General features: G+C 36.6%; 1 protein-coding gene across 19 annotated transcripts in view; it reads left to right on the top strand.

The window, feature by feature from the left end:
* Positions 1-26,182, top strand: part of Cep112 (centrosomal protein 112) — a 459,140-nt gene that overhangs the window by 284,332 nt on the left and 148,626 nt on the right. For all 19 annotated transcript variants that reach the window (XM_074045313.1, XM_074045307.1, XM_074045308.1 and 16 more), the window contains one exon: positions 8,281-8,511. In XM_074045313.1, the coding sequence (XP_073901414.1) occupies positions 8,281-8,511 (231 nt within the window). The remainder of the gene's footprint in view (positions 1-8,280; positions 8,512-26,182) is intronic.

Genomic DNA, 26,182 nt, shown 5'->3' with positions numbered 1-26,182 from the left:
ATTTCCTCTTATATTTCCTTCTCTACGTTTTAGTTTTAAATTTATTTTTATTATTGTGTGTGTGTGGTGATGAGGATCAAATCTAGGGCCTTTTGCATATAGACAAGCACTTTACAACTAAGCTATACCCTCAGCCCTTCTTCTGTAGGTTTTAAAGTTTTGTGGTTTACATTTAGGTCAATGGTCCATTTTAGATAATTTTTGTGAAAGGTAAAGAGTTATATCTAGGTTCCTTCCCTTTTTTTGGGGGAGAGGGAGGGGGCGGAGTGGGTGGTAAGGGAGGGGGTGGGGGCAGGGGGGAGAAATGAACCAAGCCTTGTATGCACATATGAATAATAAAAGAAAAATGAAAAAAAAATAAATAAAGGCATCATAAAAAAATCTAAGATGAGGGATCAGGAGGCATTTTTACACCAACTGTATTTTATAAAATATTTTGCAATAAGAATATATCATTGTGTTACTTATAGAATTAAATTAAAATTTAGGAAATATGTATTGGTTAGTGAGGTTTAGGTTTTAGCAGCTGATCTTTGCTGCTTCTTCCTTTTCCCCTTGCTTCCTTCCTTGCTTTTTAAAAATAAATTTCATTGTATATAACTAAGGCATACAAAATGATGTCATGGAATTTATTTAGATAGTAAAATGGTTACTATAGTTAAACAAATTTACATTCCATCATCTCACATAGTTGCCCTTCTTTTTTGTGGCAAAAGCAGCTAAAAACTACTTATTTAGCATGAATCCCATAATAATATAATTTTATTACCTATGGTCCTCATGTTGTATGTTAGTTCTCTAAACTTGTTCATCCTACATATCTGCTACTTTGTCCTCTGATCTGCCTCTCTGCACCTACAATGTTCCTGGTAACCACTGTTTTTGTTCCCTATCTAGGTATTTATTTTTTAGTTCTCACATATGAGTGAGACCATGCAATATTTTTTTTCTGTGTCTGGCTTATTTCACTTAGCATGATGCCTCTTCTAGACATATACTCCAAGAAAATGAAGTCTTCCTTCCCTTCTTCCTTCTTTTCCTGCTTGACCATATATTCTGCTCCCTGTTTCTGTGGACTCCTGCATTTCTTGGAAAATTCTCAGCAGTAGTCTTTCCAATCTTCCCTATTTTCATTCACTCTTTCGTCTCCTGAAACTCCAGTTAGATATATATTAAATCCTCTTTATATGACTTTCCATAGCTTTAAACATCTCATGTATTAGTTTTTATCTTCTGATGCTACTTGCTATATTGTGAATAATTAAGTTTCCTCTTTAATTTCACTACTCACTTTTACTATGTTTACACTTCCATAACTTACCCATTCTGTCTATCCAAATTTTTATTTTGGGAAATTATATTGGTTCTTTCTCAAATCTGGTAATTTTTGCTTCATCTCTTCTGATTCTTTCATTTTGTGATTCCATTCTTTGTTTTATTAACTATTTCATACTTGTTTGTTTTATGCTCTTTTCCTGATAACTCCAGTATCTGAAGAACTTGACAAGAAGAATCTGTTTTTACTGACTCATACGGTTTTTTTGGACTTTGTGATTTTTTAATTATGTGCTAGTTTTCTATTTATATTAACTTAAGAGAGATTTGAGACATTAAAATGAGAAGATTTTCTTCTGATGGAATTTGTATTTGATTCAGTTGAGAGTAGAAAGCACTTGGTCTGGAACCACTTCAGCCCTGTTCCAGGCTCTGGTTTAATCCAGGCCCGTCATGTTGAGCTTTCCCCTGAAGCTACAGTGCTGATATGGACATTCTCCCTCCAAGGTGTCTTGTCTTTTGAGTATGCTTATTGTTCATTTCCTGCTTTTAACACACGTAATTCTACCTGTGTGGTTTTTGTTTTGTTTTCCCCTTTGCACGTTCCTCTTACTTTCTGTGAATGAAGAAACAGCAAAACTTATATATCATGTGAGATTTAGTTGGTTTGATTCCTGAGGTCCTCTCAGAATTTCTCATCTGCAAAAGTGGCAGAAGTAAGTGTCCTAAATCACCAGTATTCCTCATTACAGTTAGTTGGTTATCCCTTCAGTTATACTTGAAAAATTGTATTCCCTTCCATTGTACTTTTTCTCCAAATGTTGGCTTTCCTCTCTTTAGAGTAAATTTAATCCATTTTATAGCATTTAAGATCCTTCAATATCTGTACCAAACCTTTTTTTCTATGTTCCACTCCCTTTTTTTCTGGTACTGGGATTTGATTGCAAGCCTTGAGCTTGTTAGGCAGGGGCTCTACCACTTGAGACAGGTCTCTAGCCTTGCCATTCCTCCTCTTCATCCATATTTATCCCCACCCCCAAGTGGTACTCAGTCATCACCTAAAGCCCATCTCAGGTTCATTCAGTTTTTCAGAATTCTTTCTACCTGGAAGTAAGTGCTTCCTCATCCAAACTCTCATGGTATTTTTGTGTGTGTGTGTGTGTGTGTGTGTGTGTGTGTGTGTGTGTGTGTGTGTGTGTGTAGCTTAGGTATTATAGTCAAAATTCTTTAGGGAAAATTTTTTCTTAAAGTCACCTCATGATGATTTCCTCATCATAGGCCTAATAAATACATATTAAAAGTAGTAAATTACACATAATTTTAAATTAAAGAGTGGCTCATGGAAGTATTTCAGCCTCTTATGATTGCTTATTAACTTTCTATGAATCCACAGTTAACTTCATATATCAAGAAGTTATATTAACATGTCTTTGTCCCAAGAGTGCCTGAAGAATAATTTTTCAATTTTGAAAATAATCCAAATGGTTGTGTCTTAACCATGAACATGTCCTCACCTTAGATACATTTTGCTTTCATGAAGCACATTTTAAAATTTGGTGGGAGGGGGGCAAGTTTAATGATAATTCTGGCAATTTATAATCATTTATAGGATGTTTGAGCATGCCCTTTTTTGCCAGAACTTGTCAGGTTCAAACTGATTTTAAGAGTCAGGCTTTCTAAGGAAACCGGCCTGTACGTTTTTAACATTCATTGAAAGTCAGCATTGATGGAAGTTGTTCTTGTAGTGTGTCTTTTATAGACACATTGCAAGAACAGTTTCTTTATCAATTACTTTATTAATTGCTGAAATTTTTTGTAATTTGGCTCTTTTATATCAGTCACATACATGAAGTTTTGTAGCTCATTACTAAGGAAAAATAAACTCACCTATTTCATCTTGATCTTGGCATTTGTATTACTCTAGTTATCCTCATATGCTAATGATTGAAATGAGGGAAATTCTCAGCCTTAAGTCCTTTCACTTAATATTTTATTTCTTTCATAATTAGCTTATGCATTTTTTATAATACTTTTTCTATTTGAAAATCACCATTAGACTACAGCCAGTGCTTATCAGTATTTATAGTAATTAAAAATGGCTTCTATCTAAAGAAGGTGAATATGGTTGATGTACTTTCTGTACAAGAATAAAAATAGAATTTTTAAATCCATTGACATCACCATAAGAAGAGATGATTAAAGTAGAAAGGGGAAAAATGAAGGAATGAAATAGTTAAGAATACAATACATACACACATGGAAATGTCATAATGAAATTCTCAGTTTAGCTGTCTTAAACAAACATAAATGTTTCCAACTCAGCATCACATACCAAACCAACTAATACAAATATATAACATGACAAAGTGCCCCACAGGCAGGATGTAGGAAAACAAGTACACATTCTTATTCACACTGTGAATGGATTCACTGACTCTGTAGAGCAATTTGGAAAAAAGTTAAGAAGCTATTCATATTTTTTGATCAAATAACTTTGGTAATCTGCCCTAAAAGCAAAATATCATTGTAATTTGTTACAAATGTCAACAAGACAAAGATCCAATATAGGATTGTGTATGGTAGGAAAAGGGGGACACATGAGCTGAAAGTGCAGCTTTGCTCCAGTCTGTCTTCCACTAGCTTCTTGTTGTTTCCTTCCCTGGGGTGCACCCTCTTCCCTTCCACCACATGTTATCCAGTTCAGGACTGCCTTTATTCTACCCAGGAGCTTCTCAGAGTTTGTTTTTATTACTTTTGTTACTCCTGCTATCCTCATTACTATCTAAGCTTATGCTTGCTATTACTTCTTCTGTATTGGTTTTGGGGAAGGCAGCCAGCAGCTCATCCTATTTTGCCATTTTGGTATCACTGAGCCTATTAAAGAGTGTTTTGCCCCTAGAAATTGAACTGTTAGCGCTGCTGTACGTCTGTCTACTCTTAGAACATTTCTCATCTATTTAGAATTTGATTAAATTGACTATCTCTTTTCTCCTATTATTCCCAATTATGGAGTTTGAAGAACTAATTATAAAACAAGAAACAAAAGGCAAGAGACTTTATTCTCAAGGACATTTTGTCTGTAGCCATATATTGATATGTAGCAGCAATGCATCTATGGAATAAAGAAACACATAAAACATCGCAGAAAAAAACTCATCTTTCCTAGTACATATTTATGAGAATCAGTCTTTTATGTAAAGTCCTCCTACACATTCCTGTGAAACTGTTTCCTATCAACATTTTTAGAGAGGCAGAATCAAAATGGGACATTATCACCTCCACACTCTGGGGCTCAGATATGTTGATAATCAAACACTTTCTTCAACCTAAATGTGTTTTTCTAGCCATCTGTAACACATCTTTTCCAATCTAGTATAGAATAGGGATCTGAGTCAATAGGCAAGCTAGTGACCACAATCCAAAATAAGGAGAGCCTTTGTAATTGTATCTGTCATAGTGGTTGCTATAGAGATTAAATAAAATAATCTGTGTAAGATTCCTGGTGCAAAATAAATACTGAAAATTTAGCAATTATTTATCATGTACAAACAGTAAGGTTAATATTCAAAACAGGATGAATTTATTTTTATTGAAAATGAGATAGTGCTTGCTTGATGAAAGTACATCGTACATAGAATAGTGATCATTGTGTTCTGGAAAATGTTGCATTCATAGTTAGTACATTAGAGAAAATTTTCTTCAGTCTGAACTAACTATCCATCTGGTACCATGGCAGACTAGGTTCCCTGGCCAACTTTCCCTTTGAAAATAGCTGAAAAGGCTAAATAAGATTTTTTAAGGAACATTTTTTAAATTGCCTTTTGGTTAAGATTAACTGAAGAACATCTTTTTAAATGTATTCTTAAGTGTAAGCCAGTTTTCCTAAGGATTTGCTACCTGGACTCACAATATCAGAGTATTATGAAAAGTCTGAGGCTGAGAACTTATTTTAAGTTATCTGAGGTATCTCCAAGTATGTTAGAATGCATGATTGCTAGAGAACCTCCTTTCAATTCCAACAGAGAAAACTCCAAGAAATAGGAACTCACATTTAAAAAGAATATGTGAGAAATTATGAGTAGCAGAATGGGCCCTGAGAAGACTTGAGAGACTGGAATTATCAGCCATGGAATAGCAAAGAGTCCTATTAAATATTTAATATATACTTAAAGAAATTTTAAATGGATTTTAAATAGCAAAAGCAAGTGAGTTTAAAATCTTGAAGCATATTTAAAAAAGAATAAAACTTCTAAAGATAAAGGCAGAACAATTAAAACTAAAAACAGATCTGACAGTAAATAAATCTACAAAACATTTAGAATGTGGGTGTGAATAAAAGAGATGAAAATTATGAAAGAGAGCTTAAGAGAATGAGAAAATCCAAGATACTTCTAAGTGAGTCCCTAAGCAGGGTTGTGAGGAATGGAAAGAGAAGGAACAGAGCCTAGTCAGCTGAGAATTTTACTATACTTATCATAGACTCGGGACAAGTACATGTCCTGATTGACATATATAAAAGGACATCTGTACTAAGAGAAATCATAAAGAAAATGGATGCCCATGAAAGACAGAGAAGATCTTAGAAGCAGCTAGAGAAATGAGACAAATTACCTTCAAAGGAGTAACAACTGGCTATTCAACAACACCTATGAAGTTCTTCTCAGACCTGTAAATACTGAAAGTCCTGGCCACTGCACCTCTTTGAAAGAACTTAAAGGATATAGTTGGGGCCAAAGGAAGGGATGGCTATTGGGAGGTCAGAGTTGTAAGATCAAGTGATGAAAGATGTCAGTAAATCAATGGGTCTGTTTAAGTAGCTGCTAACAGAATAAGACAACAATCTTAGCAATGCTGAATTAGAAAAACAAGTAGGCTAAAAATAATAACAGTATCATATAAGTGTGGAAGAGGTTGACACAGCTCACAATGTCCTAAACTTATTATTCAGGAAGATATCAGAAATCACTATCTTGAAAATTTAATAAAAAGCATGAGTACCAAAGCTGCTTACTGTTACCATTAAAAGAAATACAATATAGGTCTTCCTAACCAGGAAGATAAGGAAACTAATGGAGAAGAACATTATTTATTTAGAGTAAAAGAGAAAAATTGAAATTCACAAAAGGCAGTGCGAATAGCATAAGAGGATGAAAAAAGCAAATATTTTGGTATGTGCAAATTAACTGGACAAAATGGTCTATTTAAAAGACAAATATTGATATGTTTTTAAGAGAAAATTCAAAATCTATATGCTGTTTATAAGATAAATATCTGAAAATTGAAGATACAGAAAGGTTTAAAGCACGACTGAAAAAACATACCACACAAATAATTCTCCCCCCAAAAGAGCTGCTGTTGAAATGTGTTAATCTCACATAAAAGTGACTTTATGGCAAAATAGATATGGGAGATGATGAGGATCATTATTTGATGATAAAAGCCAATCAAGTAATACATGAACCATATACCATCAAAATATATGAAGGGAAACTCAACAGGATACAAAAAGAAATAAACAAATCTATCAGTGTAGTGGGAGATTTTAACTTACATCTTTAAGTAATAGCTTACACTTTAAAAAAATCAGTCATTTGCCAGGCGTTGGTGGTACATGCCTATAAGCTCAGCACTTGGGAGGCTGATGCATGAGAATTTCTACTTGAAAGCCAGCCTGGGCTATATAGTGAGACTCTGACACAAAAAGCCAACACTACTACTACAACTACTACCACCAATAATATAATGATAATAATAATAAACAGCAACAATAATAAAAGATTTCAGCAGCATGCAAGTTTGATCCAGTGGACATGTATAGAATACAGCATTCAACAACTGAAGAAAATATAGGATACATCTTCCTTAGTAATCAGACATTAAGCTTTTTTAAAAACTGCATAGCTTGTCATCAATCTCAACATTTTTTAAAGAATTAATGGAAGGTATACTACATTCCTAAACTCAGTATGATCAGTGTACTTATAAAAAGAATTTAGAGGGCTGGCAGAGTGACTCAAGTGGTAGAGCACCTGCCTAGCAAGTGTGAAGTCCTGAATTCAAACCCCAGAACTACCAATAATAATAATAAGTTTAGAAACACAGAGGCATTGATATCCAGAGAACAAATCCCTGTGAAGATAGAAGGAGACATTTGAGTGACATGTCTGCAAAGCAAGGTACATGAAGGATTGCCAGCAAATACCAGAAGTGAGGAGAGAGATGTGGGATAGATTCTCCTGCAGAGCCCCCAGAGCACCCATTCAGCCTATACCCTGATGCTTAGATTCCAGCCTCCACAATGGTGAGAAAATAAAGTATTATTTTAAGTCACCCAGTTTGTGATACTTTATTATGACAGTCCTAGCAAACTAATGTATTCCATATACTTACGAATTAAGAAACATACTTTTAAATGGTTCATAAGTCAAAAAAGAAAAGTGATTAAAGGAAGTTAAAAATTGCACACTAAATGATAATGAAAATACCACATATCTAAATCTATTGCTTTAGGTGGAACTAAAGCAGTAGAGATACATTTAGAGAGTTAAGTTTTTAGAAAGAAAAGGATAAAAATGAGTTAAGTATCCAAAATAAGAAATTAGAAGGACCACAAAATAAACCTGAGGAAAGTAGAAGGAAGGACCTAACAAAATCATACCAAAAGTAAAGAAGAAAAATGCAGTAGAGAACATTGGGTGAATTTCAAGAACATGATGATGGTAAAAAGCAAGTTTCAGAAGAATGCATGTAACATTCCATTTTCATATTAGAAAACAAGTAAATTAGGCAACGTGTTGTTTCAAGATGCACACATAGGTTTACCTATGTGCTAAGAGGAGATGGCATGGTATTGAGGAATGAGGAAAGAAAAAGAAGGTGTGAGGGAAAGAAAAAAGTAAAGAGGAGCAAATTGTTTCCATATTTTCATGTTTCATGCGTTGACCTTGTGCAGTTCTTCTTTTGTGACTTTCCTATTCATGTCCTCTGCCTGTTTTTCCAAACAAGGTTATTGCTGACATGGAGGCCCAGGTTCATAAGTTGAGGCAAGAGCTGGTTAATGTGAACTCACAGCGGAAACAGCAGCTGGTAGAGCTTGGTCTTCTTCGTGAGGAGGAAAAGCAGAAGGCGGCAAGGGACCATGAGACTGCTGTCAGCAAACTGAGGGCTGAGTCAGAAAAGATGAAGATTGAGCTGAAAAAGACTCATGCTGCTGAGAAGGAGCTGACTTTGGAGAAGGTGAGCGATCTCGTTTGAACTTTTAATAGTCAGTTAAAACCCATGTTTAAAACTCCCTGCCACCTCTCTGACATTTAATCTCTAAAAGGCAATAGATGTGAAATTACTCTTCAAATTTATAATCTCTTTAAGTCAGCCACTTAAGTTTCTAAGCACCACCAAAATAATGAAAAGAATTCCCTGACTTTTCCCTTGACTTATATGGAAAGTATTAAATGGAAGTTTCCATTCCATAGTAATTAAATACACATTATGATAAAACAATATTATTAAATATCATTATATTGATTAGAAATACTTAGGCTGTAGCCCTAAATTTTTCTAGATTAAGTTTCAGATTTTTCCTAGGTTGTCTAATAATTATTTCTAGACTTTATAGTTTTTTATAACACTATGGTTGATATTTTAGTAGAAATAAAAGTTTCTTTAGAATCATATGTCATTGAAGTATATATCAATATTACACATTTTGAGTTGACTTATATTCAAGACACAATATCAAATGATTTTTCTTTGGTATTCTGAAAATATGTGTAAATATTTTAATCAGGTAGTGTGAATTGCTGTGAATCACAACAGCTATAAACAGTCCCTCAAACTCCTTATTACCAATGCCCATATCTTTGGAATAAGAACTTTGAAATGGGTAATTTAAGAATCATCTAATTCTGTTCAACCTTTTCTACCACCTCTTCTTCATCTTCAACTAATGTTGAGCCTTCAAGGAGTACATTCAATGTTTCTAGGAATTATACCACTGGTTTTATATAGACTAAGATCCTAAGGCCTTATAGTACTGTAATTCAATGGAATGTTAGATTTTAGCAGATTTTGCCCTTGGTAGTGTATCCCTGAACCCAGAAATAAATAGGAAAGAAGCCTAAAAGAGGCAGGAGTGAGCCTGGCTTCCTGGAGGGGACAGTGTGAGGTCATGGGGAAATGATATGGCTAGAAATTATGATCTAGGAGAACAGGGGATGTTGCTGAGACCAGGGAAGAACACACAGGGTCCCTGTCTAGGTCAGGTAGGTCTCCATGGGCCACAGAGGGGGCTTTATTTTGACTATGAGAAGAGCCTCAGAGGGTTTGAGCAAAGAAGTGAAATGATGTAGCTCACATTTGAATGGGACTCTCCAACTATGTGCTAAGAATACACTGAATTGAGGGCAAAGTGGCAAAGTGGGAAACCAGTTAGAAGGCTATTGCAGTAATTTAGACAGAAGAAGATGGAGGTGTGAGCCTGGGAATTAGCAGCAACAGTGATGAAAAATAAATTGGGGATGTGTTGTGAAGGTAGAGCTGATAGGATTTACTGTTAGTGTAGATGTGGAGCATGAAAGAGAGCGGCTAGGGCAGTCAAGGGTGACAACAGGGTTACTTGCCCAAGCCAGTGGACAGAGCTGCCCTTTCCTCAAAAGAAGACTGCAAGAGCAAGAGGCTAAGAAATGTTCAGGCTGAGATGCCTTCAAAACATCTAAGTTGGGGATGTTAGTAATAATTCTATAAAGTAAAAAATATATATATCGTTTCAATGCTAAAATTTCAGGAGTAGGGAAATGTGCCTATACAAAATAGTCTCAGACCCCTGACAATGGCAGATAAAAGAGAGGCTGACAGTCTGTTAACTCTTACGCACACCTCACCTCTGCCCACCGTCAAAACTCTAAGTAGATATTCTTAAGTGGCACTGGTACCAGTGTGTTTTTATTAATTGGACATGCCAATGCCAGATTTATGTCCAACTTAGGTCTTTATTTTCTTGAATTATATATATTCATATTTGAAATGTTTTCTTTTCAATAGTACATGAGCTTTTGTTACTAATTTACAGGTTGCAGATAATTTTAAAGAATAGTATTAGAAACCATTGATAATTCCTTTGGAAAACATTTTTGGAAGATTTTCTTTACCCCAAAAATGCATTTTCCCAGGCACAGTGGGGATAAAATGAAAATAGACTAAAGAGGGGTAGGTACTGTCCTGGAAAAATTATGAAGTAATAAGTGATCACAAGACAGAAGCACTTGACTATAATGCAAGGTAGAATGTGAAATTGAGGAAAGTTTACCCAAAGTGAGGTCATTTGAACTAGACATAAGTAATATGTAGAATTTTGGCTAATAGATATGAAGGATGGCATGCCAAGTAAAAGGAGAAACAAAAGTAAGAACAAACCAAACCAATTACGGAGCAGATAAGTTGATCATTGAGAGTGAATGGCTAGTGATCAGGCTAAAAGGTAGGTTAGGGGTCACTGAAACTCTCCAAAACTGTGGTAAGTACTTTTCACTGCATAGGGTAAATGTCAAGAAGCTACTGAAAGTTCCCGAGAAGTGAAGTATTGGGATGCAGGTGATTATTAGGAAAACGCTTCTGTCTGTGTGGGCAAGATGTTGTAGCAGTAGAAGCCTTGACAGGTGCTGGGCTAGTCCAGGAAACAGCCCTTAAGGGTGCATCAGAGGTGCGTGTAATGTAGCGGGTGTCTCAGTGGCAACAGGACAGAAAAGACATTCTTGTGAATCATCACAGAGATGGCATTGATTATACTTGTTAAGTATAAATTTAATCCTTAATCAATTGGAAACATAGGAGAAGCTTCTGGTTTGGAGAGGATTAATTCAGTTAGGAACGTGTCAAGTTTGAAGTGCTGCCTGCACTCAACTGTGATGTTCATGTGCTGCTGAAAAGAATGTTTGTGGCTATCCTAAGAGAAGGCAGGACTGAAAAAAAACAGCTGCAGGAGTCACCCCCAGAGAGGACATGAGCTCAGACCTTGGGAGAGAGTGAGACTAATAAAGAGAGGAAGGTAAGTAGGAGGGAGGGGTGAAAGGAGGGACGGAGGAAAATACAGCGAGAAAGAGAGAGAGAGAGAGTGAGAACGAGGTTGGGGAGGAAACCCTCTAAGGGTCATCAAGGTAAAAGAAATATGAGAATTTATTTTCATGGCAATAGAGGGAAATAATATTTGGAAAGGAGGCTTGTCAAGAATGTAACAGAAAATCAGGAAGCATGAGGGTTGAGGAGAGGTCACTGGATTTGTGACAGTCAATTGATGATCTTGGACAGGGCCTTGAACATGACAATGTAGACAGAAACACATTTGCAAGAGATGACTGAGGCACTAGAGATGAGAGTACTCTGTTGATTGGGAAAATCCAATGTTAAAATGAGGAAATAAGAGATCTAAAGAGCAGTGGAAGTAAGGTGAGTGTAATTTTGCACTGAACATTGAGCATTCTAAAGTATACAGAAGGATGAATTTAGAGGAACAATCTACTGATATGAAGAATTGTAGATAGTTGGTGATGTGCAGTTGGGAGGGGAAGGTATGAATGACATCCCCAGTGCAAGTCCACCTTAGCCCTTGGTACAAGTGTCCAGACGCATGAGACATGCCATATTCTCTCCTGCCTCCAGGTCCTTATACCTGTCACCTTCTACTCAGAATATTCTCTTATTTTCATATGGCCAGCCTCCTTCTCATCATTCTCTATTCCTCAAAACATCCTTCTTTGACCTTTTTGTCTCAAATCTGACCTATTCTAGACACCATAGCCCTATTGTCTCCATAGCCTATCTCACCTCTAAGATCATCTTTTTATTTGTGTTCACTTGTTTATATTCTCTGTTCTCTCCTACTCACTAGAACTGAAGCTCTATGAGCAGGGCCTTGTTTGTCAGTTCTTTTCTGTATCACTGATATCAGAAAGGCCTGACCTGCAGTAGATGGTGGCCACTAGTATACATTTAGTAAATAAGGGGGGGGGGCGTGTCTTTTGCCTAGTAAGGAGGGAAGAGGAGGATTGGTAAAGATACAGAGAAGTTCCTTGACAAGACTTCAGAAGACCTTGTACCTAAATGTCTATCATGTATTTTCTTAGTAAAGGGCCATAGTAGTGTGCTTGGGTCAGGAGTTTCAAGAAGAGTGAAACATCTAACCTGCAGGCTGAACAGGTGGGTGGGATGCCATTGTAAGAAGTGGAGTTGAGGGAATCTGTCAGGTAGAATTGGAGTCCTGCAGATAGAGGAGGCTGCGGGAGAATAAGAGTCTGAAGAATGGAATGTTCCTGAAGTAAAAACTGAGAACACAAGTCACACAAGGAGACAGAAGTAGTTTTAGCTGTCAAGGATAAAGAAGATACTGAAGGAGTTAGCCAGAACACATGCACTTGTGGACAAAGAGGGAGAGTCCAGAGAAAGTGTGAGGAGCAGTAAATAGAACAGAATTTGGTGTGCTGAGTGACTATTGTTGAGTTGATGGAATTTTCCAACCTCATAATCCATATGAAAAACCCAAGTGCAAAGCTCTTGATACGAAGTTATTTGTATTTCTAATTGATAAACATTTTTACTTAACTAGCGAGAGAAATTTCACATTTCCAAATCAAAGAAGACCTAGATTGAGTCAAAAGTATGCCTGTGAAATATTAGTTTCCAAGGCTTCAGGATCAAGGACAGTACCTTCAACAAAGTAGGCATTCATTAAATGTTAAGTGAGTGAATAAAAGAATGATAACTGAGAAATTTATTATAGCCCCTGTATATGGTAATGTGGATAAATAAATTGTGATTGATTTATTGAAATTTGATTTCAACCCATTATAAATACTTTGGATAGCACATATGCATGGATAGGATCATGATACATTCACTCATTTGTGTTACTTTAGTATTATAATTTCCTCCATATTACTTAATAAGTTAAACACAAAGCATATTTTTTCAAGATATAGTTTTAATTTTTCTACACAGATTAATGAACACTCACTGTGAAAGTTTAAATGCACACTGACAAGCTGATAATTTAGTTGCTAACCTGTTGTGTCATTTTGCAAGTTGCTTGCTTCTCATTGTATTTATAAAAATTTTAATACTTAAATAAATCTGAAAGTTAAAATATTTGCTAACAATTCAAAATCTTCTCAGAATTGAGGGACTTAGAAATTGATCTTCTGTTGTTGAGTATAAAATTGAAGTTCATAGAGAAGAGGACAATAACACCAGAAGAGTAAATAATGTAAATGCAACATTCCATGTGGGCCTGGGTTATTTCAGTAGCACTTACAATGTTAAGGTTATAAAAGAATTCCTAAGCCAGATCCTACCTGAGTTGCTGTCAGTAGCAGTTTAGACAAAGATGATGTCTTCAATGGCCTTGAGTTAAGAGAAACATGAAATACCTCCACAAGGTCAAATACTTGAAGTAGAATCCAAGAGAGTAAATGATTGACATTTGCAAAGCAAAAGCCTCTTTCCTGCCCTTTTAAAATCTTTTCAAACAGAATTGAAATAAGTCCCATAAAATATGAACCTTTGAAAAATTTAAGAACATCACTAAGTGATGATAGTAGGTCATTAGCAGAATGATGATTAAAACATTAGTATTCAAATTTTATCATTGTTTCAGAAAACTATCCAGATATTTTTTAAATAGGCATTCTTTAAATAGTGGGTGTTTTAGAAAATATGTAAAAAATATGTAAAACTCCTTGTCACTGCCACCACCAAGATATAACCAGTAATAATAATTTAACATGTGTGAAAACTGCCATATCAGCTTAACTGCCCGAAACAGTTCTCTCTTGCTTTTTAAGAAAGTTATACTAACACTATTCACTCTCATTTGAAATTCTTAGTAAATATAATTTTCATTGTTTCATCGTAATTTATTGTGTTATTCTTTTATTTGGGAACATTTAGATTTTTAAAATATTTAAATGAATATTTGCATGTCTTTCATAAATTTTTGTCAACATTTCCAATTTTTTGCCTCTAAGGTTAAAATTCCTATAGAATTACCATGTCAGACTGCATTTCAGAAAGTTTGTACTAGTTTATACTTATTCTAAAATATATCTGTTTTACTTAACCTGTCCTGTATTACTAATATTTTCCTTAATTTCTTGTACTTTCCTGTGGAAAACATTATTTTTAACTTACATTTTTAAGAGTGAGAAGGTGAACATTTACAGTAGATTTGTTTCATATTTTATTTTCTCTAAGTTGCCTGCTCATGTCTAGCGCCAGATTCTCTTCTTTTAGGTTCCTAATGTTTTTCTAAATAAACTCCGTTTATATCTAGAATCAGAAAAACCTTGTCATCATCATGGCAAATGTTTTTGGTATTGGCCTTTTAGTTTTATGATACACACAAAAAACTACTTGTGTTCAGTCTCTATGCAATCTAATCTACTTACCTTTTTTGGGGGGTACTAGGGTTGAACTCAGGGCCTCCTGCTTATTAGGCAAGTGCTCTACCATGTGAGCCACACCTCCAAGCCCAATCTGCTGTTCTTTTCCTTCGTGAATTCTTCCCTTACAAATAATATGTTAAGGTTAGCATTTTAATATTCAAAAATATATCAATGCATCATTTTCTGCAATATACTCTACAAAGTACAAGGTTCTTAGAAATTGCTCATAGCATTTACCAACTTGGATTCCTGGTCTATAATTTTAAGTGGTGTCTGAAGGATTATACTGGAATTCTGCCAGCCTGAAGTCATTAAACAGCTCTAAGCAACAATTCAGCATCTTTTTCAAATTTAAGAAAAGCTCCATATGGTATAATTATTCAAAGCTAAGGTCATAGAAACTACTTAAATCTTTGAAATTTATAATTAAAGGATTAATATTAACTTATGAAGACTTTGTCATTTTGACTTAAAAAGGATTTCTAATCTCAATTTTGTTCTTACTTTGATCTTTTCCCTGACTTTTTCCTTTACTAAAAATGTGACATTCTATATCCTTAAATTTTAAATTAAATATTAATACTTATAAAATTGACTGACAAACAACCTCCAGTATAATCTTTATTCTATCCTACAACTGATGATGAATTGAAAGTTGGCATTTTTCTTGTGGGTATCTGAACTACAGCCTGTTGTAATGGGCTATATTATGGCGTCTCTAAATATAGCAACAAATTAGTTTACAAAAGGAAGAAATACACAAATGCCAACTGGGAAAATTTAGGATATGTACATAACCTAGAAGTAGTGAACTAGTATACATTTATTTATGTTAAGGTTTCCAATTTTAATGTGCCTTTCAACAGTCTCCATTGTAAAGTTGTCTTATACAAAAGCTAAGACTTTTTTTAATCATTTTGACAAATACCAAATCAAATGCTTTAGTTAAACCAGCTTTGTAAAACCTCCTGTGTAACAAGAGGCAGTGTAGTTTTCTTGGACTCCTCCCTTTTTTCTTTAAATCAACCCCCAGCTCTCCAGCTGTATCTAGTTCTGATGTGAGGCACCTGTTCCACAGGAAATCACTAAATCAATCTTGAAATCATGCGTGGGGTGTTTGTTAAACAGAAAGAGTAGAGCATCTCTCATCATTTCTTCTTGAATATTTACACAGTCAAAGGCCTACCATTCATACCTGAGAGGGTCTGCCTAGCTCCAGGCAGGCAACGTGTTGTCAAGAGTACAGATGAGAATGGGTTGTTCCCTGCTGAATGGCTTTCAGTCTCCTGGAGACTTCTGCTCTCCCTCCCTGTTTCTCTTTGTGGCACATTAAAGAGCACTTCTATTTTCTAGCAATTTGGAAGAACAAATCAATAGCTTAACTTTAAAGTCTAGTTTTCTGAGGATAAAAAAAAGTGCTTTTTTTGAGAAAATTAAAAGACAGTGTATTTTATGTTAAGATTATTTTAAAAGAAAATCTAGAATTATAAATTAATTTTGGGGTGTGTGTGTGTGTGTGTGTGTGTGTGTGTGTGTGTGCTACTGGAGTTTGAACTCAGAGTCTTGTGCTTGCTATGCAGGTGCTCTGCCCCTTGAGCCAATGCCCCCAGTCACTTTTGCTTTAGTTATTTTTCCAGTGGGGTCTTGCATTTTTGCCTGGGGCAGGCCTCAGACTGCAATGTTCCTACCTATAGCCTCCCACATAGCTGGGATGACAGACACACCGCCATACCTGGCTTGTTGGTAAAAATGAGATCTTGCTAACTTTTTACCAGGGCTGGCTTCTAACCATGATCCTCCTTTTTTTTTTTTTTTCAATTTTATTTATTTATTTTTTTTTATTATTCATATGTGCATATAAGGCTTGGGTCATTTCTCCCCCCTGCCCCCACCCCTCCCTTACCACCCACTCCTCCCCCTCCCTCTCCCCCCTACCCCCTCAATACCCAGCAGAAACTATTTTGCCCTTATTTCTGATTTTGTTGTAGAGAGAGTATAAGCCATAATAGGAAGGAACAAGGGTTTTTGCTGGTTGAGATAAGGATAGCTATACAGGGAGTTGACTCACATTGATTTCCTGTGCGTGGGTGTTACCTTCTAGGTTAATTCTTTTTGATCTAACCTTTTCTCTAGTTCCTGGTCCCCTTTTCCTATTGGCCTCAGTTGCTTTTAAGGTATCTGCTTTAGTTTCTCTGCGTTAAGGGCAACAAATGCTAGCTAATTTTTTAGGTGTCTTACCTATCTTCACCCCTCCCTTGTGTGCTCTTGCTTTTATCATGTGCTCAAAGTCCAATCCCATTGTTGTGTTTGCCCTTGATCTAATGTCCACATATGAGGGAGAACATACGATTTTTGGTCTTTTGAGCCAGGCTAACCTCACTCAGAATGATGTTCTCCAATTCCGTCCATTTACCAGCAAATGATAACATTTCGTTCTTCTTCATGGCTGCATAAAATTCCATTGTGTATAGATACCACATTTTCTTAATCCATTCGTCGTTGGTGGGGCATCTTGGCTGTTTCCATAACTTGGCTATTGTGAATAGTGCTGCAATAAACAAGCCATGATCCTCCTAATCTCCACCTCCCAAGTAGCTGGGATTACCAGCTACCACCACACCTGGTAGATAGTTTCTTCTTATGTCTCCTTATAACTTAATTATTGAATGTTGCAGTGATCAAAACATAGATTTTATGCCTAAAGTGGTAGAACACCTGCCTAGCAAGTGTGAGGCCCTGAGTTCAAGCCCCAGTACTGACAAAAAAAATGTGCATTTTTAAATGATTTCATTTTGATTCTAAAACTGACCTTATATTTTAGATAAGTAGCAGACTATAATTACTTTAATATTCCAAACAGTCTTACTGATGTTTCTTCCAGACCACACCAATACTTCAGTACCATTTTATGTACTTAAAACTAGAAGTATTTGCCATTTTTTAGGAGGCTCAGGGAAGTAGGGGTGAAGGGACAGAGCCTCCCTGGTCACACTCCTGACGAGGAGGACTAGACTCACCATGAGAAGCAGGCACTGAAGGAGCTGATGGGCACCAGATATAAGGTGTTGAGAGTCTGAGGTGGCATAGAGCTATGGGTGTAGTATAGTGGAAGAGTTCTGAGCTGAGAGCCAAGTCCAGCTGTAACCCTCATTGTAATGGTAGAGAAGCAACTATTCCCTGGAGGCCTGGGTTTTCTGATCCTATAGTGTGAGGATTGAATAATTAATATTTGAAAGTAATCAAATAATCTAACTAATTGAATGTCCCATAAATACATCATGGGATATGGTAGACAAACAGAAATGACATACATGATAAGAAAAAGTGCAGTTGACCTGAAATAAGCCTCTTCATTCTCACAAGTAACCAAGGAAATGCTAACTAAGATAAGATGCTATTTTTCACATTTTAGAGTAGTAAAGTGTCTTAAATACCAAGTGCCATTTTTAGTTAATAATAACAAATACCAAAAGTGAGCAAATAAACACTCTATTGGTTTTTTTTTAAATTGTTGTGCTGGGTGGGGATACAATGTGGCATTTATAAAAGCTCTTACAATGTATCAAATATATCAGTTGAATTCACCCCTCTATCATTTTCCTTTATTTCCCTCTACTCCCATTCCTGGAACAGTTTCAATAACAGGTATCCTATTTCCATTTACATACATGTGTACATAGTATTTACACTATATTCACCCTCTCAAACCCTTTCCCCACCTCCTCCCCCCTCTCACTGATACAAACCTCCCCCACAGGACCTGTTCCACCTTCCTGTTCTCCAATTTTATAAAAGAGAAAAAAAATGACATTTTTGTTTGTTTAAGGTAGCTGTTCAGGGAATTTCCATGTCCATGTATATATGTATTATAACCTGAATTGGTTCATCTCCTCTGTTTTTCTTCTTTCTTAGTCCCCTTTTTATGGTGATTTCAACAGGTTTACAAATTCTATATTCATTCTTGTATAGAGAGTACATCAACCATATTCAACTTCTTAACTCCCTTCTCTCACCCTCCCCCTCTCAAATGTGACATCCCCTTAGCATGACCTGTTTTTCATAATATTGCTGTCTTTGTATTAGATCTATATTCCACCTATGAGAGAAAACATTCATCTTTTGACCTTCTGAACCTGGCTAACTTCACTTAAGATGATGTTATCCAGTTCCACCCATTTACCTACAAATGACAAAATTTCATTCTTCTTTGTGGCTTAATAAAATTCCATTGTATATAAATACCACATTATTTTAATCCATTCGTCAGTTGTGGAGCATCTTGGCTGCTTTCATAACTTGGCTATTGTGAATAGTGCTTCAGTAAACATGGATGTGCAGGTGTCTTCATTGTAACCTGACTTAAATTCCTTTGGGTATATCCCTAGGAGTAGAATTGCTGGATCATATGGCAGTTCTATCTCTAGTGTTTTGAGGAGCCTCCGTACTGTTTTGCATAGTAGTTGTACTAATTTACACTCCCACCAGCAGTGTATGAGGGTTCCTTTTTCCTGTCATCCTCACCAACATTTGTTGTTTGTGTTCTTGATGTGATAGCCATTCTGACAGGAGTGAGGTAGAATCTTAAGATGTTTTAATTTGCATTTCCTTTATGGCCAAGCATTCCTTCATGTGTTCTTTGGCCATTTGGACTTCTTCCTTTGAAAAAGCTCTGCTCAGTATATTTGCCCATTTCTTCATTGGGTCATTGACTTTTGGGGTAATTTAGTTTTTTGTTTTTGTTTTTTTTAGCTCCCTGTACATTCTAGTTATTAATCCCTTGTCAGATATATAGCTGGCAAAAATTTTCTCCAATTCTGTGGGCAGCCTCTTCAATTTAGTGACCATTTCTTTTTTTGGGGCAGAAGCTTTTAAATTTCATGTCATCCCATTTGTCAATCCTTTCTCTTAGTTTCTGAGCCATTTGAGTTCAATTGAGTAAGCCATGCCTATGCCTATTAATTCCAGTATATTCCCCACTCTTTCCTACACTAGCTTTAGAGTTTCAAGTCTTATATTAAGGTCCTTAATCAATTTTGAGTTGACAGCACTCAAAATTGTTGATGGAACAAATGAAGGCCTTTGGTAATCTATATTTTGAACCTTAAAAATATTCATCTTTTTGACCTAGTAATCTTTTCCTTGGTTAGCATAGCATAGATACCAAAACTCCCAAAATATAGACATCTAAAAATGATCTCACTTGTGAAAATTATAAAACTTCAGTGGGAAAAAGAATATAGTAGCATGTTTAAAATATTATACCCCATGATCATGCAGCTTTTATTTCAGGAGTACAAAGATGGTTTAATATTAGAACCACTACTTGTGTGATTCACTGTATCAATAAAATCAAAAGAGAAAAATTTTGTGTGGTCCTCTCTATACTAGTTAGGGAAATACTAAGCTTCTATAAAAAGGAACCCCAAAATGCAAAGATAAATTAGGCAGGGAAGATTTTATCTGTCTCATACAATAATCCAGATGTTTTAGGGTAGCAGGGGGTGGTGAGAGAGAGCAAATGACTATATCATGAAGTCTTTTCTGTACATGGATGGTTGGTTCAATGCCTCTGTCGTCAAGTACAGTGTTTCTGTCCCTGTTTGGTTGACACCATTTCCCAACCTGCAGGAAAGGGACAAACAAATGAGGACAAACCATTTCCTTTCAAGGAAGTGCTACGGAAATTGCACACTTCATTCTTACATTTAATGGGAGAAAACTTTGTTTCAGGGACACACTTGGGGAAGTGAGGGACCTGTTAGCATACACAGTACTGAAAGTTTGGGGTAGGGGCTATTTTAAAAGAGAAAGGTGGAGGGGAGATGGTGGGAGCGATCTAACCAATGGATGAGGTAAGCCTGTTCAGGAATTGTCACAATGAATACCCTCTGTACAACCAATATATCCTAATAAGAATGAAGAGGAAAAAAAGGAAGAGGGGGAGAAGAACAATGCCAGGGGACAGTTTACAGGCTATGGTACACACTCAGTGCTTTCCACACTGGGTGCCTGTTGGGTACCGAGGTCCTTGGAAGGCAGAACACAGAGTGAACAAAGCAGGCAGATATTCCTGTCTGCCCAGAGCTCATCTAGCAAGAGAGAGCCACTGCTGTTAGCCATGACTTATACATGTCTAAGTAGCATACAGAACTTGTAAGTGTCTATTTAAATGCTAGAGGAAATTAGGGGAGACTCTGGAATGCCAGGGCTGCCCAGAGTTGACTTCATGAAGAAGGTAACACTTAAGCAAAGATGGAGGAGTTGAGTGAGCCAGGTCAATATTGGGAGAAAGAAATTGCTGATAGAGGGAATAGCCAGTGCAAAGACCCTTAGGCAAAATGTGGCTGTGTGTCTAAGCAGCATAGGGGAGCCAGTATAGTGGGAGCAGAGAGGACAAGAGGGAGAGAGTAGGACACAACCTGAGCCCAAAGCCTTGATCACATGGTGCCTTCCATGTGATCCAAGGACTTCACTTTGAGTTAAAGTCAACATGGCTTTTAAGTTGGTTTGATATAGAGTGTGGGATGGAGAAGTAAGCCATGGAAAAGCTAACATTCAGGAAAGACATCAAAAGAATATGCTAGTTCATTTCTTTGTGGGGTGAAATTTTATGTGACTTTTTGGGGTGGGACTGAAATTCGAACTCAGGACCTCATGGTTGCTAGACAGGTGCTCTGACCACTTGAGCCATGCCTTGAACCCTTTTTACTTTAGTTGTTATTTGGATACGGTCTCCTGTTTTTCCCTAGGGTTGGTCTAGGACCATAATCCTCCTACCTATGCCCTCACATAGCTGAGATTACATAGTGTGCCACCACACCTGGCTTGTTTGTTGAGAGGGGGGTCTTACTTTTTGCCTAGACTGGCCTTGAACACCACAATCCTCTGGATCTCTAATTCTCAAGTACCTGGAATTACAGGCATATACCATTGTGCCCAACTATATGTGATTTTTTAGTTGTTTGTTTCCCATACTTTGTGAATGTTCTGTTTTATAAGCTAAACGGTGATGTTCAGAAGTCACCTCCTGGTCAAATTGTTACCTGTCCCTATGCCTTAGGACAGCTTCAGCCTGTGACTCTAGGCTGAAACCAGAGTCACAAAGAAAAGGGCATACTGGCCCTTTAGCTCTGGCATCATGCTGCCTAATATCAGAAACCAAGTAGTGTGATTGTGATGTTGCAGACCTCACCCCTCCCTGATAGTCTGGGGAGTACTCTTAAGCCCAGGGCAGGAGGCATCAGGACAAGAAGCAGCCTTTCATTCCATCCTGCAGCCTACATGGGGCTCTCATCACCACTTCTGCTGCATTTCAGTAGCAACTGATTGAGATGTGGACTCCTTTGACTTTAGGCTGTCCATCTCCCAGGGAAAGGCAAGCCCTGGGACTGACAGCCATGAGACAAGAAAGTGGCAGTGCCCGCACAGCAGACCAGGTTGTGCCCCTGAGGGACACAGGGCCCTCTGTCCCCAAAGAGAAGAAGGTAAGACTGAGACTGCTCTGTGTACCTGAGATAGACATCTTGCTAAAACACAAATCCCCTTGTGAACTAAAGTAGGCACTGGTGATATGACAGCCCCTCCCCAAGGAGGTATATAATTGAGGAGACAGAACTGATTGCCTGAAATCAAGGCCACCATCTAAATCTGTTGGGCAGTATGTCCCAGGAAATACCTAGGAAGGTGTCTAGAAGTCTGGGTGACTGATGAAATTGGAAAGAACTTTCTAGAAGTGGTAGATTGTGAATTAAGGGCACTTGCCCCCTTACTTGAAAGCTTACAAAGTACTGTTATCCAAAACAAAGTGAACTAACCATAGCTTCTTAGAGGTTTGGATAAAGATTTGCAAAACCCTATTTCTCCTTAATCCCTTTCCTTATTTTTCCTTCTTATTTATTTTAGTTAACTAATTTTAAATTATGGCTAAATATAAATAACAAAATCTACCATAGAACCAATTTTGGGAGTGAACACAGTTAAATGTTGTGCAATCATCACCACCTGCTATCTCCAGAACATTTTTAGTCTTGCAAAACCAAGACCATACCCATTAGATAGTGACTCCCCATTACTCTTCCCACTAGCCATGGCAACACTACTCTGTACTCTGTCTCCACATGGCCTCCAGGGTGCCTGACTTAATGGCATCACTTAGTGCCTGTTCCTAGTTCACTTAGCATCATGTCAGCCATGTGGTAGAATGTGTTGGTATTTCCTTTTATTAGACTAAATAGTACTCCATTGTATGTGTATACCACATTTTGTTTATCCGTGCATCTGTTGGTGGACACTTAGCTTGCTTCTGTGTTTTAGCTATTGTGAATACTGCTGCTGTGGACATGGATGTACAGATCTGTGTCTTAGTTTTTGCTTTCAGTTCTTTTGGTATATACCCAGAAGTGAAATTGGTAGATTGATAAGCCCATTTTTAATCTTTTAAGGAAGCATCATCTGCTTTCCTGAGTGGCCACGCTATTTTACATTCCCACCAGAGTACTCAGGGTTTCCAATGCCTGCATGTCGTTGCCAACACTTTGTTCCAAATAGCCATTATATAGGTGTGAGGTAGTGTCCTCTGTATTTCTAACCTGTCTTCCCCATCAAAGAGGTAGTCTGTGCTATGCCCACACAGGACACCTCCTTTCCTACAAATAGGCCCACAGTCTCCCTGCATGACTTCACACATGATGTTTGCTCTGCCTGGAAGACCCGGTAACTCATCTTCCTCACTCAAAAATGTGTCTTGTCTCTGGTTTCTTCTTCCCCATACCAACCTTTCCTGTATTCCTCTAACTCCATTCATTCCTTATATAGTTTTGTACAGTTCTGCAAATCTTAACAAACCATCACTACTGTCACAGTAATAAACAGTTCCATGACCTCAGATATTCCCCTGGACCCTTGGTATCATCCCCACTTCCTTCCTTGAGCTGTATGCAACTCTAGGTAGCCACTCATCTGTTTTCTGTCACTATGGACTTGCCTTTCCTGGAATTCAGTGTATAGTCTTTTTAGTCTGGCTTCTTTCCCTTAGCATAATGCATTTAAGATTTGCTCATGTCGTTGTTTGTATCAATACTAATATTCCATTGTATGGATATACCAGAGTTTGTTTATCCATTGTCCAGTTGAGGAATACTAGGTTTGTTAAACAGTCACATAAAAGTTTGTGACTATAGACTTTAATTCCACATAGGTAAATAGGATTGTGATTGCTGGGTTGTGAGTTAAATGTAATTTTTTTAACTTTATAACAAAGTACCAAACTACTTTTCAAAGTTATATCATTTTGCATCCTACCTTGCTGATAGAAGTTCCAGTTACATTGCATTCTCACTAGCAGTTGGTCTTGTTGACTTCATGGTGTTATTTTAGCCATCCTTCTAGCTATTTCTCACCATGTGTGTTTCCTCAGTAACTAATAATGCCGAGTACCTTTTATATGTCTGTTTGTCATTTGTATATCTTCATTGGTGAAGTATCTGTTCCATTTTTCCTGATTTGATATTCAGTTGTTTATTTTCTTGTTACTGAATGTTTAGTTATTTATATATTCTGAATATAAGTCATTTATCAGATATGTGATGACCAAAGACTCTCTCCTAGTGAATGGCTTGACTTTTTGTTCTTTTAACAATGTCTTTCCAGGAGCAGAGGTTCTTAATTTTTATGAAGTCCAATTTACCAGATTGTTCTTTTATGGGTGATGTTTTTGGTGTCATGTCTCAGAAATCCTCTAACAAACAAATCATTGCCTAACAAAGATTTTCTCCTAGAAGTTTATGCTTTCAGGTTTTATATTTAGATCCATGTTCCATTTTGAGTAAATTTTTGAGAATGGTGCAAGGAATATATTAAGGTTCAGTTGTTTCATTATTTGAAATGTCTATCCTTTCTCCATTGAATTATCTTTGCATTTGTTGAATAAAATCAATTGAGCACACGTAGTGCTCTACCACTGGACTCTTATGGGGGCCTACCCCATTGATCTATGGGCCTGTCCTAGTACAACCCCACACCATTGTGATTGCTCTTTTGTAGGTAATTTGAAATGGGCAGTGTGAGTTGTCCAGCACTGTTCTTTTGAAAAATTGTTTTGCCTATGATAGTTTCTTTGCTTTTCTTAGAATTAGCATGATGATTTAATACAATCTTCCTGGGATTTCTTTTTATTTAATTTGTGTTGAATTTGTATCTGTTTGGAGAGAATTGATATCTTATGAAATTGAGTCTTCTAATCTGTGAAAATAGATTTTGCTATTTATTTAGGTTTTCTTTAATTCCTTTCACCAGCATTTGTATTTTTCAGCAGTCAAATGTTGCACTTATTTTGTTAGATCACTTCTAATTATTGTTTAATGTCAATTCCTAGTTAGGTCATTACTAATATATAGAAGTAGAATAGATTTTTTTTGAATATTGTCCTTATATAGGCTTTCAAACTCACTCAGTTCTAGTCGCTTTCATTCTTTTCTTTTTCTCTTTCTTTTCCTCTCTCTTTCTCACTATCTCTCTTCTCTCCTGTTTTTCTTTCTTTCAGATTATCAAAGAAATACCTGTTGTCTAAAAGTTTCCCCTGTGAGAGATTAATTGTATTTAAATGGTGACATATAAGTCAACATATTTTTCTCATAGTGGTATATTTTACTGCTATACTAGTGAATTTTAGAAAGCAACTTCTGTAACAAACTTAACATATGAAGAATCATGTGAACCAGAGAAAATGCATGTCTTCTATGAAAACAGAGGAACTTGGAATTACTCAGTTTACTTTGTTGTATCCTACGACATGCATATGGCTTTTAAAACTGACAACTCTAAGCCGGGCACTGATGGCTCACACCTGTAATCCTAGCTACTTCTGAGGCTGAAATCAGAAGGATCACAGTTTGAGGCCAGCCTGAGCAAATAATTTGCAAGACCCTATCTCCAAAATTACCAGTGCAAAATGGACTGGACTTTTGGCTAAAGTGGTAGAGTACCTGCTTTGTAGCACAAAGCCCTGAGTTCAAACTCCAGTAACACTAAAAGAAAAAAAAGAAAAGAAAATGACAGCACTATAAACAAGCATATGATATGAGAACTACCTGTATTTAAGATACAAGTTATTCTTTGTCTTAACTCTCCAAAGTCACCATTCTTTAAAAAAATCAAAATGGGCCAGGTGCTGGTGTCTCAAGCCTGTAATTCTAGCTACTCAGGAGACAGAGATCAGGAGGATTGAGGTTTGAAGCCAGCCCTGGGCAAATAGTTCAGGAGACCCTATCTCGGAAAACCCTTTGCAAAAATAGGGCTGGTGGAGTGGCCCTGAGTTCAAACCCCAGTATTGCAAAAAACATTAAAAATTTAAAAAATGACACAAAATACTTTAAAATAATATAGCTTATACATATATTATAAATACTCCATTGGATCAATAGCCTTGACTAATTCAATATTATAATTTTTGCAAATAATTATTTAGAAATCATAAGTAT

The sequence above is a fragment of the Castor canadensis genome, chromosome 11 (assembly GCF_047511655.1).
Source record: "Castor canadensis chromosome 11, mCasCan1.hap1v2, whole genome shotgun sequence".
Lineage (NCBI taxonomy): Eukaryota > Metazoa > Chordata > Mammalia > Rodentia > Castoridae > Castor > Castor canadensis.
The sequence above is the reverse complement of the archived record's forward strand: the minus strand, read 5'-3'. Positions and strand labels throughout refer to the sequence as shown.